The sequence below is a fragment of the Antrostomus carolinensis genome, unplaced genomic scaffold (genome assembly GCF_000700745.2).
Source record: "Antrostomus carolinensis isolate BGI_N321 unplaced genomic scaffold, ASM70074v2 scaffold25250, whole genome shotgun sequence".
Classification (NCBI taxonomy): Eukaryota; Metazoa; Chordata; class Aves; order Caprimulgiformes; family Caprimulgidae; genus Antrostomus; species Antrostomus carolinensis.
In genome coordinates this window covers 2,854-20,524 of record NW_010286792.1, presented here as the reverse complement: position 1 = coordinate 20,524, position 17,671 = coordinate 2,854, and the positions used below count along the sequence as shown (strand labels likewise).

At 38.1% G+C, this 17,671-nt stretch overlaps 1 protein-coding gene across 1 annotated transcript in view; it reads left to right on the top strand.

Moving 5' to 3' along the window:
- Positions 1 to 17,462, top strand: part of STAT4 (signal transducer and activator of transcription 4) — a 40,073-nt gene extending 22,611 nt beyond the window's left edge. The window contains exons 8-23 of the mRNA XM_010177374.1: positions 812 to 970; positions 1,840 to 1,932; positions 2,802 to 2,861; positions 3,696 to 3,713; positions 3,793 to 3,886; positions 4,681 to 4,725; positions 8,063 to 8,146; positions 8,819 to 8,917; positions 10,119 to 10,254; positions 11,360 to 11,412; positions 12,200 to 12,294; positions 12,666 to 12,802; positions 13,229 to 13,420; positions 14,577 to 14,643; positions 15,150 to 15,258; positions 17,379 to 17,462. Coding sequence (XP_010175676.1) covers positions 812 to 970; positions 1,840 to 1,932; positions 2,802 to 2,861; positions 3,696 to 3,713; positions 3,793 to 3,886; positions 4,681 to 4,725; positions 8,063 to 8,146; positions 8,819 to 8,917; positions 10,119 to 10,254; positions 11,360 to 11,412; positions 12,200 to 12,294; positions 12,666 to 12,802; positions 13,229 to 13,420; positions 14,577 to 14,643; positions 15,150 to 15,258; positions 17,379 to 17,405 — 1,468 coding nt within the window. The 3' untranslated portion in view covers positions 17,406 to 17,462. The remainder of the gene's footprint in view (positions 1 to 811; positions 971 to 1,839; positions 1,933 to 2,801; positions 2,862 to 3,695; positions 3,714 to 3,792; positions 3,887 to 4,680; positions 4,726 to 8,062; positions 8,147 to 8,818; positions 8,918 to 10,118; positions 10,255 to 11,359; positions 11,413 to 12,199; positions 12,295 to 12,665; positions 12,803 to 13,228; positions 13,421 to 14,576; positions 14,644 to 15,149; positions 15,259 to 17,378) is intronic.
- The last annotated feature ends 209 nt before the right edge of the window (positions 17,463 to 17,671 follow it).

The window sequence follows — 17,671 nt, the reverse complement described above, 5'->3', positions numbered from 1 at the left end:
AGACTTCAAACTACACAGGAACTTAATGGCAGTAGTCTCTGGGGTGGTAACTCTAAAGTTGATTGCAAATTAAAAAAGAAAAAAAAAGGAAAAAAAAAGTGCATTATATTTAAGAAGATAATGCAACCAGACAACGTCAAGTCCTGGCCATTTCTCTCTCAAAACCTCTCTTCTGGAGAAGGCAAAGTAGAGAATAAGAAGAAAAAAAGAAAGGAAAACAACCAAGAATCTTTTTAGGTTTGAAGAAAAAGTATATTTTTGCCTTTTTGATGTGGTTTTTTTTCTACTGAAGTTAAAAAATAGCTAAAAGATGCTATGTTATACACACATACGCTACTAAACTGTTAGGAAGTGTGTTTGGATTTGATTTTTCTTACTGTTTTTACATTTCTAGAAATGCACTTCCTCAGTCTTCCTAACTTTTTCATTTTATATAAATATTATCCTTTTAAAGAGTACATTTTGCAAAACCACTAAGCTGTAGGAAAGAAATAGGATTGGCACAAGTGCCCTGCATGTAAAATGTCAGAACTGTGTATATATTTCTTCTAAATTATCACAGACAGCATTGCTTTGCTGTTGATGAGGCCTGTTGCAAAAATATTTATCTTTGAAAATAAAGTAGGAAGTTGTGCCTGATGTATTTACATACTCCTGTAAACAAAGGATGAATGGATATGAGTTTGGGTAAAGGTAGAAAGCACCAATCGGTGCTGATTCTGATTTCCCCAAGCAAAAACTTCAGCAGCCATTAGGCTCTAAGCATCTGTTTACATGGAAGATTGCAAACTAACCTTTTGTCACACTGCAGTTTTACGCTATTGGCAGAGAGTCTTTTTCAAGTTCGAAGGCAACTAGAAAAACTGGATGAACTCTTGACCAGACTGACTTATGATGGGGACCCTATCCCACTGCAAAGACCTCAGCTGCTGGAAAAAGTCAACTTTCTGCTCTACAATCTTTTCCGGAAGTGCGTAAGCCATTGTCAATGTACATAACTTTACATGAACTGACAGAAATTTATTGGCAACAATGAGACCATATTGTTAAGCAGAAAAATATAAAAGAGTTGAGTCTCTGAGAATCTTAAAGACTGAGCTGTCACCAAAATTCCTAGAAGCAACTGTCACCAAAATTCCTAGAAGCTGAAGGTGCCAGGCAGCTTCTCATGTATAGTAGTTAAGGGTTTGTGGTCAAGTTCTGACTCCAGGTGAACACACAAAATCCACTTATTTCAGTAGGAGTCACACACATGCTGAGAAGTGGTTGGGGGTTTTGGTTTTTGTTTGTTTGATTGTTTGGTTCTTAAGTGAATTGGCAGGTGCTAATTTGTTCCTTGTCTTTCCTTTTCCCCACCAAGACATTCTATTAACATATAAAATATTATAATCATTTCTCTTGCCTTTTGTACTGCCTATATGAGATGTAAGGCAAGCGACTGTCTGAAACATGGTCAATAGGTTTTTTTATAAGAAATTAAAAAAGATAAAATGATTATTTGATTTCACTCAAGGCAGGCTCAGTGTATTTTCGTAGTCTGTTTTATGGTTCTGATAAAAGTCTTGGTCTTCCAGACTTTTATCAGCCTGGAATTTTAGGACTATGGAATTTGTTTTGTTTTGATTTTTAAGGAATTCCAAATATCTGTTTCTTATGGGAACAATTCAGCTGTAAGTTAGACCACTGGATCAGTTTGAGAACTGAGTGTTGGAATACATACCTCCCACTTCAGCATCTGTAGAGAAATAGATCTCTAAGAGATAACAGCTCATTTTCCCCCTAATACAGCTGTTTGTTTGTGCATATTCCTAACAAACTGTTTCACTTTTTTTCACACAGTTCCTTCGTGGTTGAAAGGCAGCCCTGCATGCCAACACATCCACAGAGGCCAATGGTTCTTAAAACATTAATACAGTTCACTGTTAAATTAAGGTAAGGAAAGGAAATCGGACATAAATTCCTTCATTCATGGGCTGCATTTTATCCTAGGAGACTGTTTCAGAATCTAGAAAGCAAAGCAGACCTACTTCTGTTAGAGATTCATTTGATTCCAGGGAAGGTTTTCTGGAATGGGGATATAAAGGCCACTGAATCTGTCACTTGTAACAAGGGGCAATAAAGAGTAAATCAGTGTGAGGAAGAAAGGCACATTGTGACCAAAAGTCAGCACCCTCAGGATTCTGTATGCATTGAATTCTTGTTTTAATGACTTAGGTAAATAATGACCAGGTAAATAATGATCCACATCATACAAGTCAACATCAGAATCCTCAGAGCCACTTTTGCATGTAGGAAAGAGAAACTTCTGCATTTTGGGGGGCTCTGGTGAATCAGTGACAAGCTCACTCTCTCCCACTAGCTCCTCGCCCGACTTTGTGAGAAGAGCAAAGATGGGAGAGGAACTCACATCTCATTTCCACCTTGCAGCAAAAAGAATGCATGGAGGGTTGGAGGGTGGAAAGGGTACATGAAGAAAAGTACACATACACCTACAGTGCAGCCACAGATCATACATATCCACCTCTTCATTATTACCTCTGTGTCGTCTCTCTAGCCATTCCCTCAAACACATACTAATTTTTCCACATACTTGCAGGGTGGGTAGAACAGCTGCCACTGGCACAGCTCAGCCCCTCTTTCTAAGTATAGAACCCTGTAAAATGTGGTATAATCCTAGATGCCTGGCCTGTTTTCAGATTATAATAATTTCAGATACTTTGGTGTGGAGCTACTGGTCTCCAATATTTTCTGGTGATAAACTTGCTCTGTTAATATTCACTTTTACATTTTCTGTTTTGAAGGTTGCTAATTAAATTGCCAGAGCTAAACTACCAGATCAGAGTGAAAGCAACTATTGACAAGTAAGAAACTTTAAAGTGAAGATATTCTCTCTCTCTCCTTACAGAGACAACACAGGTTTTTCAATCCCTACCCAATCTGATTTAGAAGTTGCTCTAAAAAGGAAAAACAAAACAACAACAAAAAAACAGTTAAAACCTTAGGGTAATGCTTTGCTTTCTTTAATGTGCAAGGTTTCTTTGGTTTGGGGGGGCTTTTTGGTTTGTTTTGGTTGGTTGGGTTTTTTTTTTAAAAAGCTGCTATTTTTAATTGATGTTTTCAAATTGGAGGCAAGAAGTCCATTTAAGATTTGTTTCAAGACTTAGATAAAATTCATCAGTTTGAGATAGCAGCATCACAAAAACTTTAAATCAAAGTGTGTTACATTTATGGGAAAGTTAGTTTTGAAACAGCTCTTAATCTCTGCTTGTGATAAGAGACTCAGTACCTCCAATGCAGCGGCTCCAAGTGGTACGTGAAACTTGTGCTTGAAGAGCCGGTGCTGTCATTAGTAACTACAGAGCTTAGAGTTTTACTTTTGCCTGAAATTAAGACTGCTACATAAACTCCCTCTTCCTAAGGGATTTGGTACTTTGATACCCACATGTGTCAGAAAAAGAGCTAGATAAAATACTCTGCTTGCATATGGCCGGATTAAAAAAAAAAAAAAAGTCTTAACTGGACAGTACAAATTTCAGTTCTTCATTTTAAAACTTGCAGTTGTATCAGTAATATGAATTAACTTTAACAAGGCAAAATCTACCATCTCAGTTGAGATAAGTTTCTCAGTGCAGTTATGGCTTACACATTTACTGTTTCACATTCTGTTTCCTCCCCCTTCCCCTCTTCTATTTTAGGAATGTTTCAACTGTAAGGTAAGAAAATAAAATATCAAATTTCTTAATTTTTCCAATGCGTTATTACTTGAGTATGTAAGTGTGGTGTCCTCCGTAGTAATCGTAGATTCGTTCTGTGTGGAACACACGTGAAAGCAATGAACATGGACGAATCTGCAAATGGAAGCCTGTCAGTAGAATTTCGACATTTGGTAAGTTGGACTGCTTTGTTTCTGTCATGCACCTCTGGTAAAGAAATAAAGGATTCTTTAAAAACTATGCAGGGAGAACTGTATTAACTGTCAAGTCTTTATCCCATTCCATAAAATAAGATTATTTATTCCATAAAATAAGACTATTTTTATTTATAGAAATGACAAAGCAAACCCTAATAATGCTGGAAAAGGCAAAGATGAACTACACAGCTTCTGAGAAACTTAGTTTTGTTTTAAAAAAAAAGTCAAACCAAACAAAAAGAAACCACACCACCATTGTCTGGGGGAAATATATCATTGAATGTTTTAGATCTGGTTGAAATTAATGCCTGCAATAACTGCCTTTTGAGAGACTATAGTACTGCTTCTCTAACTTCTCTTGTGTCCCAGGGAGTCATGCTTTCTGACTAGACTCCCTCACCTATGGGTTGGTTGTTTTTCGTTTGGGGTTTGTTTTTTTTTTTGTGGCTTAACCACTGATGCAGTGCATCAGTGTAGTTTTGCAGAAGGAGATGGAGATTGATGGTCTTTAGTGCTTTTTTGTGTTATACAATTTGCAAGCACCCTAATTAAAGCTTTGTTACATTTATTTAGTTTCTTTAAAAATATCAAAAGACTATTCACTGAATAGACATTTTGAGGCATAATATCAGAGCTTTCATTACAGTGTATTTGTGTATTGTAAACAAAACTTTATTATACTAAGAGCATCATGGTTACAAATTATGGTCTTTATATGTACTTGAATCTGCAGTTTCTTTGCCACATAAATACTGTTTTGCTTCATACAGCAACCCAAAGAAATGAAATCAAGTGCTGGAAGCAAAGGAAATGAGGTTTGTGCATTTATTTTACATGTTATTTTGATTACTCTCACAAATATTTCAGATTAGATTTTATTTAAATCAAAAAGCAACCATATGCTGTTAGATTTTGAAATATATTATCTGTATATTAAGTAGAGGATCAGTAATCACGTGATGGTATGATGAGAACTTTTCTAAGTAAAGTAAGTACTCAGAAATTTTAGTTACATGCATCAAATTTTGTATTAAAAAGTTACAATAGAAGGTAGGAAGTAGTAATCTGAATGTCCCATTCCTGTTCAGGGCCACCTTTTTGGTCATTTACATTTTTTAAAAAATAAACGTTTTTAGTTTTTCACCAAAGCAATTTTCCCTATAGCTCTTTAAATATATATTCTGTTGGCCAAGTTTACAGCTGAAGTAAGGGTATAATTATATTTGCATCAAAAAAGCTTGCTTGCCGCAACCGGGACCAGCGTGCTTAGTTTACCAGTACTCCTGTGAATCCGGTGGTAGGTTCCCCTCTCGTGGTGACACTGTACTATGACATGTTAGCCCTCACAAACCACCAAGTGCTTTGAGGTACCCAGATGTCAGACTTGCACATACCACCTGGCATGTAAGGTGAACACCTATTGCAGGTGCTTGCTTCCTAGCAGAGGAGCTTAAAATCCATACATTCTTGCTTTGTGGAGAACGGAAATCAGTAGTATCAACATCGGCACTCCTGCACACCTAGAATTCTGTGTCCATACACCCACCTCCCTCCGTTCCTGTATCACCCTCCAGCACCCTGCACAGCCAGACCACCACCCTGTGCTTCATCCCCTGCCCAGCTCCTCACCATCTGCCCAGCTCCATCCTATATCCTTCTTCTCAGCTCTGGCTTCCTACAGACAGTGATTCCCCCGAGCAGCCTGGCTCTCTCAGACAAAATCAGAATCACAGGCAAGAAAGTTGCTGCCTTAATTCATTCACCTACTACATCCCTGATAGGAGGGGAAGGCAGAACTTCCCTGGCAGGGAATGTCCTTATCCAGCAACAGAAGACAGTAGGCAGGGAGGAGAAAGGCACAAGTACACACAAACTCTAGGGTGGCCACGGACCATCACCATAAATTTAGCATTGCTATTTCACAGAAAAAGTCTGCAGATAAATCTGACTGAAGCAGGAGTCAGAAGTTTGCAGCCAATGATACGGCCTCTGCCAGTGCTACCAGAACAGTCAGTGTCTCCCAAGGTAACTGAAATAGTAAGAGGCTTCTATGAATGTCACCTACTTAGGAAGTGAAATTGCCTATACTTGTTTAGGGTATCTCCACACCAGTGTAACTTTTTTGCACAGTAGAAGTGCTGAGTTGTATTTGCAAGTTTCAAAAGAAATTTGAAAAAAAACAAACAAACCCCCCCCAAAAAAACCCCAACCCTCATCTCAGCATATCACAGTCCAAATAGGCATGAGTTGTATTTGCAAGTTTCAAAAGAAATTTAAAAAAAACCAAACAAACCCCCCCCCAAAAAACCCCAACCCTCATCTCATCATATCACAGTCCAAATAGGTGTAGCTATACAAGCACAAAAGCTATTACAAGCAGTCTTTAAGTACAAAGCAAAGGTGTAATCAGCATGGAGAATTTTAACCAAAAACCTAAAGCAGAAGGTACTTGTGCACACTTAACAGGGTACTTCCGAAAAGAATAACTTGCAACCTGATTAGCAAGACTGAAACTCAAGGCTGGCCTCTCAATTACTTCACTACTTACAAAGTCATTTGCATCAAGACAGGCAAATGCAAAAATGTAGGTGTAAAAACGTTGGTGCTCTACTTTTGGTAGCATTTTACTCCCACTTTCACACACTGTGCCTTTATAGCTATATAAAATACAGGGCTGTGGAGAATTAGGATAGCTGAGCTGTGACATTGTTCAGTGCTAACTGATTTCCTCAAACAGAGCTTCTCCTTGGTCAAATCACAGTCTGTGAAATCATTATGAGCATGAACAAGTTTTTTGGGTAACAGCGACTATAATAATTTTAAAACTTGGTTTGTTTATAGGATGTTTAGTAAGCTGAGAGTGTAGTTGTTAAATTACTTTACTCAAAAAAAAAAAAAAAAGTGGAAGCTCTCTACAAATCTCTCTGAGATCTGTCCTTTCATGCAGATATGCCTTTTTGACTAGATGACTTTTTCGTAATAGAAATTTAACTTTTTGCAAAATGATAACGGGGGTAGAGGGAAGGGGAGTTTTCAACTTTGTGTGAGCAATACAGGTTGAGCTGTATTAAAACCTTTGAGATCATTTGATGGTTGAGTATTTAATGTAAAGGCCTTCAGCTCTAAGATGGATTTTCCCTTTGCAAGGCAGATTTATTATTCAGATGCCTGAGGATTTCCTGTGGTTTCAGCCTTTCTTTTACACACTATCTTTTGTTGCAGTGTGCCCTGTGTGAGGCACTTCCCTGAGGAGCAGTTTTATTTCACATTGACTGAAAGCAGAATATTTCAGTAAATGGAAACATTTTGATTTGGGATTTTTTATTTTGTTTCTTTTTTAAAAGAAGAATCTGATAAAACAAATATGTGATGGAAGAAAAAAAAAACCAAAACAAAACAGGAAAAGGACAAAGATTTTATACTTTGACTCCTGGGAATGGAAATGTATTACAAAAGATCTGTTTCGCAAGGGCAGAGATTTGGATCTTTACAGAGCTATGCTGGTTTGTAATCAAAACAAAATGCTTGTACTACAAGCTTTAATCAACTATGACAAATGTTTTTTTTTTTTTCCCCTGTTCAAGAAAAACTTGGGTTTTTAATACCAGATTTACTTTGGATTAATGATTTAGGTCTCCAGTCCTTCAACTAGTACAATGTAAGGTATACTTACAGCAAACTTGTAAAATGAGGGCCTACTTGCCACTAAAGCCATGGCGTTTTGTTTCTAATTTGTTTCTCCTTGAAGTTTAACATCTCTGTTTAAATTGGAAAGGTCAATCAGTGAAGAAACTTTAGGAAAAGTTGGACACAATCTTTATCAGACACAAAGAATAACCTGTTAATTTTTTGTGTGCAACTCTGTTTAAAACCAATGTTTTAAACAAATTAAAAGGAAAAAAAAAAAAGTGTTGCTCTAACAATGTCAAGGAGGATTTTTAGATTCATCAGGAAGAACCACCAGTTGTGGACTAATTTAATGTCAGCATTTAACAAACAAATTATGTCCTTCACTTCCTTCTTTCCCTGCTCTGCTTACATGTTTGATACAAGTTTTCTTTCAAATTTGTGTAATTTCAGCAGACAGATCACTAAACAGTGTTAAATGCCAACTGTGCATTCACAGTTTAATAACCTACTTAACTCCCTCAGGGCCCTCACATGGTGACCGAGGAACTGCACTCCATCAGCTTTGAAACACAGGTCTGCCTGTATGGATTGACTATCAATCTGGAAGTGAGTATTCTAGCCAGATTTTCTGGGCCAAGAATAAATAGCATTTTCCAGCAGCTTACATGAGAACAACTGTGTGGGGCCAGACCACCATCTATCCTAGATTTTGTCTTCAGCAGTAACCATAAGCAGACACAAAATTTCCAGACCTTCTGGACAGAAAGAAGTATGCACAGCTTTACAGCAATGTTTTTAGCCCTTCTCTTCAAAAGCTCAAATATATTCCCTGGCAGGCACATCCCTCCCTTAAGCATTATAAAAATAACACATTAGAGAAAGTCTGTGATACCAGCTGCAAGTCATAGGCTAAGGACACCCCCTGTGTACCTAAAATGGACCTGTAGAACCTCTTCCAGTCCTGAGGACTGCCACAAATCACTCTTCTGGCTGTGGGCTGCCATGCCCATACAGTTGTAATGCGGCTACGGTTAGGCTTTCTGTCTAGGTCCAGCTAACCTGAGTCCTGAATGCCCTTTGAAACACCACTTCTCTCTTGAAATACAAGCCAGACATCAGTTACCAAGGGTTGGTCCTGGCTCCACAGGCTAAAGAACTGTATTTCAAGGGGTGGAGGAACAAGAGGAAGAAGAAGGTGGCTAAAAGAAAACAAGGCATCACACAGCACTAACACTTTTCTTAGCAGCATTTACATACAGCATTTGTTCTTTCCACCAGACCAGCTCTTTGCCTGTGGTGATGATTTCCAATGTCAGCCAACTACCCAACGCATGGGCTTCTATTATTTGGTACAATCTATCAACCAACGATCCTCAGGTAGGTCTTCAGTGTGCAAGTACTGACTTTCTGCATTTCTACATTTCTATTATTTGGTTATCAAATATTTTCATTATAAAAAGCCTGTGTTTCCCCTCTTAAATAGGCCTTATTTTTCTCATGTACACCATTATCAACATCATACTGCAATACTGCTCATTTTGTCTTTTGTTCCCTTCCCAGATATAAAACCATGTGCACAGTCTCCTTTTTGTAGGTTAAAGTAGTAGTTCTTAAACCAAGGAAATGTGATAGCCCTTTTCCACAGCTTTAGCTTCTCTTTTCTGGATGCAGTTGACCAAAAATGTACATGGTATGAAATAATTCTACTAGTACAATTCAAAACTGTCAAAGTAGGTGTATAGGCGGGTCTTCAGTGTACTTAAGTGCGGCTTTCCCATCGGAGCTAGTGCTTTCTATGGAGATTGTACGTGTCAGGTAGCACCTTCTAGTGACCCTAACCAAGAGCAAAAGCAGAATCATTCTTGGGCTCCTGCTGGCTCAGCACATATTTTAGATTCAGTCGCTGTTACAGTATGTGCAGATTGTAGAATAGTGCTGTCAGTAGCTTTCTCTTGGGGATTAGTAGCAGTCACATAGATGTTCAGAGGAGAGAAAGGGTAAGATAGTTTACCATGGAGTGCATCTAAGAATGATGGCAGGCCAGCTGATCAGCAGCAGCCTGGACTTCATTATCACTCTGTGATACTCCAGAGAGTCTTCTGCACAGTGTTCAGTGTGTTCATTACATGTACAGTCCAGAAACCAAATGAAAAACAAGACAAACGATTCAACAATAAACCACAATATGACTGTGTAATGGTTTGGGATTTCTGTGCACAATACATTATAGCGAGAGTATCTACATGTATTGGATTGGCTTTAAGCATATTTTCACTATCTTAACATATGATACTCTGAGAAGCATAGCAAGGTATTTTATCACCCAAGATGCACACAGACTCTCGCTCTCTCTAGGAGTTGTCCCCCCGCCTTCCCTCCCCTTACACCTCTGCCCAGGCACCCCGTGGACCTTGCTGGGTGGCTGCAGGTGGGAAGGCCAGCACTTATTTACCCCAATGCATCCCACGCACACACCTCATTTTTGACACTTCTCGATTCTACTCAAGTACTTGCAGCCTTCTTTTTATTGTATTTCATAGTTTCTAACTGTCTAAACAAAGCACTAATTCTGTTGCAGAATTTGTCTTTCTTCAACAATCCCCCTGCTGCCACTTTAAGTCAGCTCTTAGAAGTACTGAGCTGGCAATTTTCATCATATGTTGGTCGTGGACTCAATTCTGAGCAGCTCAACATGCTGGCAGAGAAACTTATGGGTAAGACTGTAGAAATATGCATATTTTATTTGCTTTTTGGGCTGTTATAGTTGATAGTCACAGGTAATGACCCTAAGCATGACATCTGCTTCCAGAGCAGACTTCAAAAATGCTGCAATGACATTTATTTTTCTTTAAAGAGAAGCACATGTCAGCTATTCTTACCACAAAGTGATTCAACTTCTGAACTTCGAGGCTGCTAAACTGAAGAAAGAGGGCATTCAAGTCACACTGAACTGTGATGTTATTTTCTTTCCTTAGCAAGTTATTATCTCATGCATCTGAAACCAAAAGGAAGTCTTTTTGCTTGCTTATGGGGTTTGGTTTGGGTTTTGTTTCATTTTAAGTACTTGTCCTTGTGGGTCTGTTTAGCTGCAGGACCCATGCTTCACTGGTGACAGCATAGCAAAGAGGCCCTGTAACTTCAACAAGATCAACTGTTGAACACTTTGATCTGACTGTTCCCCAGAAGGGAGAGGCCTTAGAGAAAGCTGGTAGAAGAAAAGAAAGCCTTATCTGTTTCTGGAGAGGAAACAGTTAAAATATATTGTGAGCTGTAAAAAAGTCCAAGCTGAGGGTGAAGTGATACCTCTACTGTCAGGCAAGAACAAAAGCATTTGGCAGAGACTGGGGGGAATCTACTTTTATAACTTTCAAAGCTGAGAATTGAAGACTGGTTTCCCTGGATAAGTCACTTTCTCTGATGGTTTCTTTGAGATTTCTTGCTTAGTGGACGTAGTGAAGTTGAGAAGTGCCATTGTAAAACAGCAAGAATCGTAAGAAAGAAAAAAATAATCTTAAAACATGGAAGCTCAAGCTAGAGCAAAGGCCAAGAGAAGTAACACTCAGGCTAAAAACTGAAACTGAGCACCCAGTGATGCTGAAACAAAGTCCCAGACTACTTTAGGCAAATATTGCCAAAATACCATTATCAGCTACTTCAAAAAGGATACAGAAAAACTGATCTGCAGCCATTAGCATGCCCCTCTCAATCTCTCTCCAAGTCTGGATGCACTGTACTACCCCCACCAACAATACAGTTATCAAGCTATAGCTCTTTCAAAGCTGCAGGAAAATAGACTCACAATTTTTTTTGTTTTCTCAGGACAACAAGTCAGTTACAATGATTATCAACTATCCTGGGCAAAGTTCTGCAAGGTATGGTTCCAAAAGTAAAACTAGAGTCTTCTTTCTCTTAACACCTGCATGCGTGCCTGACTGTCTCTCTGATGCTACTGATAAAACTTCCGCTTGTCCCATATGTGGGTTTTATAGCCCAGCAAAATCACATTCATTGTAAAAGTAAGCTTGGGCTAAGAGAGCTAGTTAGTTCCATTGCTTCAGAGATCAGAAACTGTCATTATAGCGTGCCTTATGTAATTCTGTAAATGACCAATAGATTGTGCTATCAAAGCATACAATAAATTTTTCATAAAGCAAACAGTATTTTTTTTTCATGTGCTTAGTTATGACCTAAATCATTTCAAGGTGGTTGATGTATTCAGTAACTTTGATGAGGAACAGAAAAGTTATTGAGAAAGAAGGGTGAACTCATTTTATTCATATTAACTACAATACTTAAACACATATAGAACCTTGAGAGGAAGTTCAACTTTCTCATCATCATTTCTATCAAAACATAACTTCATAACCAGGAAGAAACAACAGAAGTGATTTTTTTTTTTCCCCTTGAAAAGTGAGGCACTTACAATACATATCTTAAAAATCAATTGTTTTTCTGTCAGGCTGAGGGACATTACTTAAAACAGCAGTTCAGATTTGTCATTCTTGCTGGAACAAACTAGATTAGTCTTAAGAAACTGAGATAGCCACATCATGTGGATGTTGGGTAACGACATTCTCACAATTCTCTTCTTGTGTGTGTTGGTTTTGTTTATGTTTTGCCTTTGTTTTATTTTTTTGTTTGTTTGTTTTAAACCATTAGGAACATTTGCCTGGAAAGTCTTTTACCTTTTGGGTTTGGCTGGAAGCCATCCTGGACTTAATTAAAAAACACATTCTTCCTCTTTGGATTGATGGGTGAGCAACAAGGAATACTGATCTCTCTCTGCTTTGACTTCTGTCTCCCTCTTCCTGTTTATAGCTTCTTGAATTTTTTTCCAAAAGGGAACACCATTGAATCTCTTAGAAACAGGTTTAGATCTGTTTATCAGTTCTGTCAGTGAACAATCAAATGCTGTGATAAATATTATCATGCTTCATAATATTTTGAGCTCAATGCCATATTCCACACGTAACTCACGTGAAGCTTTTGTCATAGTTTCAAGATCTTATAAAGCTTTAGTAACCAGGCTTTGAACCCCTATATAAAGTTTGACCAGATGCATTGCACAGATTGAAGTCTGTATTTTTTTCCAAAAGCAAACCCATTATTTCCTGTTACACTTCAGGTACGTCATGGGATTTGTAAGTAAAGAGAAGGAACGAATTTTGCTCAAAGACAAGACACCAGGAACATTTTTATTAAGGTTCAGTGAAAGCAATCTGGGTGGAATTACCTTTACTTGGGTCGATCAGTTAGAAAATGGTAAGTAAAATTTAAAAAATTAATAAAATAAATAATCCTCAAAGTCTGCAATAGAGCTATAATACAGGAGCCACAGTTTCTTTGGTTTAAAAGTAAAATTCATGTGTATCCTGCCTTAGTATGGTTTTGGGCAGATACCTGTATCATATTTACTGAAACGTAAACCAAAACTGTGTTTTTCCACCTCTGGAAAGTCTACCTCTCAGTTCTTTATATTAACTATGTAAGTTCATTAGGAGGTGTACTTACTCACTGCAGGCTTTAAATTTGTTTCCACCTGTGCAGAAACTTGGAAGATACTAACATTTGTACAAAGAGGTAAAACGCACCCCAGTGTAAACTGCATAAGAAAGGAAAAAATCCATTCCAACTGCAGATGCTGGTCTACCAGTTATCAGGGGTTATGGTGCCTTTGTATTTTTACAGGAGACGTAACATTTCATTCTGTGGAACCATATAACAAAGGTCGCTTATCTGCACTGCCTTTTGCCGACATACTGCGCGATTACAAAGTTATCATGGCAGACAACGTTCCTGAAAACCCTCTGAAGTATCTGTATCCAGACATTCCCAAAGATAAGGCCTTTGGCAAACACTACAGCTGTCAGCCAAACGAAGGTTGGGCTCCATTTCTGTATTTACCCTTTCTGCAAAGCAGCCCCAAAGTCAAGAGGCAATTTGAGGAATGGCGGGGGAGAAGGAAGGAAACAGATTAAGATGCCTCCTTTAATCAGCATCTTCAAGAGAACTCTTTTAACACGTCTATCATTTAGACAGCTTCATTTTGTAAACATATCCCTGGTCTTAGAGGTTACATTAGAGGCGAGGACAACAATATTTAAAAGAAGCTAAGAAATAGATCTTAGGGTAGAAAGTCAAAAAACGGGATTTTTTTTTTTCCTGACCGATGCATTACGAAATTCAGTGCTTGGGTCTTCAAAGGAGATGAAACTGAAAAGTCATCCTGCTTATCAGCTTCAAAATTGTGTTACACGGTAGCATTCTGCCTCTTAAGTTTCAAGGGAATTCTGTATTTTCCAAACAGCTTGAAAGATGTGCCTTATTCCAGAAGTATCGCCCCTGGCAGCTGCACTGGAAAATACAAAAAGGCTAGACAAGAATGGCTCCAAATACGTTCAGACCCACGCTCGCTCTTGCCCCAGTTACAAGTCAGGCCATTTTTAGATTAAACTTGCTTTTTCTCAAAAAAGCCCTCAAAGCCTTGATTTGTTTTTAAGAGATAATATACATTCTTCTGGATTTTCAGTATGAAAGGTTACAATTCCATTTGAATTCAAATTCCTACACTACTCAAAAATATTTGGAGGCTACAAATGTTTTTCCTATTCATTTTAATCCAGTGGACTTTGCCTAATCTACTAAAAATCTGTGTATATGCTTAATTTCCTGCAGAAGACATGGCTGAAGCTGTATCTGTAGAGCTCTGCTGAAATCTAGAGGCTGTGAAGTATCGAGCTTGTCGAGTTACAGTATATTTGCTTTTGAAGCCCTAAGATTTCTTTTATCAGTTACTGTATTATATTCAAAGATGACAGTTCACATTGAGGGAGCACAGCCAATTATGTGACTAAGACCTGAACTCAAAGACTAATCTCAGGAATTCCCCTAATTTTTCTGGCTGCTTATTTAAGCATAGACAGGGACATTTATTTTTCAATATATTATGTTCCACAGCACTTAAAGCAGATAATCTATTTCAAATAAGTAATAAACTTATGAAGCAATATTTAATTTTTCTAATATTTATTTTTAGTCTCAAAGCCCTCAGATGGAGGAGGCAAAGGTTATGTTCCTTCTGTATTTATCCCAGTCTCCAAAATGTAAGTATCCTTACAGATGTATTACACTCCAAGCATTATTTTAAGTAATTTTACACACTGCTTCAGTTTTCCCTGCCTCCCTTCCCCTTTTCAAATAGTTGGGATAGCAACACATCGCATGTTTTTATTTGGCCAAGGACTGCTCAAGACAAGAAAGGGAAGTAGAGAACTTTGCTTCTACAGTGCTTTTCCCATACGTGTGGCAAAACATTTGTAAAAATTTAAAGCAGACTTTACAGTACTCTGATCTACTTCTTTCACTGTCTCCTTTTTCTCTCTAGTAGCTGATATTACAGAGTTAGGTTTATTCTCTCATCCCTTGCTCTTATCTCCTACATTTTTAAATGTATACCACGTCGTTGGCACGTGCTTACAGGGCCAACAGCAAGCCCGAGTACAGGCTTAACTGACTTAATAAGCATTCACCACACTCCACTGTTGTCCATCAAGTTAGAGGGACTTGCGTTGCTTTTAAGATGCTTTTTTGTGTTTGTTTTTGTTTTAAGCTTAAATGATTCTACAGATCAACATTCTCCATCAGATCTTCTTCCAATGTCTCCAAGCGTTTATGCTGTGCTGAGGGAACACCTGAGTCCTACAGTGATCGAAACTGCTGTATGTTGTAAATTTTTCCATTCATAAGTTAATACTAAGCAAATGGGACACGTACAACACAGATGCTGGTTATAAAAAGGTTGCCTGTACAATTAGGAAAAAAACAGAGCTCTTATCACTTGCTGTATTACATTCTGAAACAATGGTGTGGACATTTCCTGTTCTAAATGGGTCAGGATGCTGGAACCATACTTGGAAGCACTGTGTCTGACACGCTGGCCAATGAACCATGAATATCATAATTGAAAGATCTCAGAGGTCTTGCACAAACAAAGCTTTTACACTGACAAATACCTAATGGTGGCACTAATTCTGTAGATAGCACAAAGGACTTGACTTGCTCAGGGAAGCTACACAAGGAACATAAAAATTCAAATTCAACTTTTGTACAACTTTTCAGCGCTGCAAGTTTCTACATGGGGTACCAAAGATTCAACTTAAACATTTTTAGCAACTAAAACTAATATTCACTAAGTATATAGAAAGATTGAGAAAATACTGTGCCACTGTCCTATTAAGAATATTTCCTCTTTTACTTACTGACTAGAAATTGTGTTCTGAATGATCATGGGTTAGAGTGCTTGCAGCATCAGTGCGTACCTGCTGGGGATTTGTCCAGCTGACTTCTATCAGGAAACACAGCAGTGGTTTGGCTTTAATAACTTTAAAACAAAACCTCCTTATTAATACTAGCTTTTAGTTTTCTGCATGTTCAATGATTTATGACCTTAAAATGGTTATGTATTTAAAAGCCTGTCAACTCCCCTTCAAATGCCTCTCTGTAAACACTCCTCTTCACTCACAAACAGAACAAAACTAAACCAGAATCATGATTGCTGATGACTGGAAGCACACTTAAACTTTATATACAAATAGAGGAGTTCTTTAATATACACCAAGCTGAAGATCTGTTCAAGAGCAAAATATCTTTTTTGCTTCTTCACCTTTTTCTCTGATAGTGCTCATAACAAACTAGTTCTTCAGCTAAAATCGAAATACTAGCCTGAATGAAAATTCCGGGTTAAAACCTACCACACCCAAACTGAGACATGTCCCCGCTCATCTGTGGTTTGGTTAATACATATGAAAACAGTTCTGACCTTCTAAACTGCATTTGTGAACTATGTATACATTGGCATTTCCCAAAGTTGCAGCAGTGAAAAGAATAGTTGGCTTCACTTTTGTTTATCATCAGGGTCCAAACATTTTTGCTTTCTTTTGGCACGCACAAAAATTCTCAAACCAGCTCTGTCCAGAGCTGATAAACTAGCTGTGAACATCAACATCTTTTGGGATCACAACCACACAAAAATAAAGTGGTAATGAACTGGGAGAATCAAATACAATCATCCTGCAGTTTTATGGGTACCAGAGAAGTGGTTTAGTGCTGCTAGATGGTAGGTAGATTTCTAGAGGCTCTTGCTAGAAATGTTTTTAAGTTCAGATAGGAATTGGGGGAGAAAATAGTTCTGGAATGTTTTAAGAATTCCTTCCTTCCTTTTTCCATTCTATTTACCTTGCTAAATCAGAATGAGGAAAATATGGAGTTTTTTCTTTATCAACCCAAATTCATACAATATAATCTACCCTGGGGAAGAGCTGGCTAAGTACAGTAAGCAGCCAGTCTGCAGTATTGAAATAACACTTTTCTTTCATGAGATATCAATAAAAGGCACCGTGTGAGATGCAGAGAACAAGAGTGAAATCTGCAGCAGGACAAAATAGCCCACAACTCAGTAACTCAGCCTTGGCAAGAGATACTTCCTGCAGTCTCAATGACTTCTCTTCTATTCGCCCCACCCCCAGATTCCCCTAACATCAGGAAAACACTCCAGTGAGAACACCACTACACATATCTATAGGCTGCAAGAACCACAGAAGTTCGTATAAAAATGTATATCACTTTTATTGCAACTGTTTCCCACACAGTGTTTTCTAATGAGTATTCGTCTATTTTGCAAAGAATTAGAAACAAGATCCTCAGATCCTTAACAGTTTCTGTTACATTGTCAAAATTACACTGCAGTTACCTTGAGCCAGAGAAGGTTCCATCTGCAGTTATTTCTGAATGAACAGCAGTTAACTGCCGTGAAACTAATCTTTTCCTTCTTCTCTTCTAGCTGAGTTCTCCTTACTCAACTGACTGAACTTCACATACTGGAAAAATTAGTAATCATGTGAACACCTGATGGGTTAAAGATGCAGTAGCTTGGGGGGTTTTTTGTCATCTTTGTAAATCAGCATTTCCTGGAAGCCATTCTGACATTATTCTTGGGCCTCCTTCTGTTATCAATACCATGTAAACCAGGAATCTTCTCCCTGGGGATTATAAATAGTCTCCTGCAAGTCAGAATTGCTGTCCTCACTGATAAAAAGCCAAATCCTTTCTGGCTTGGAGGTCGTTTGATTCAGT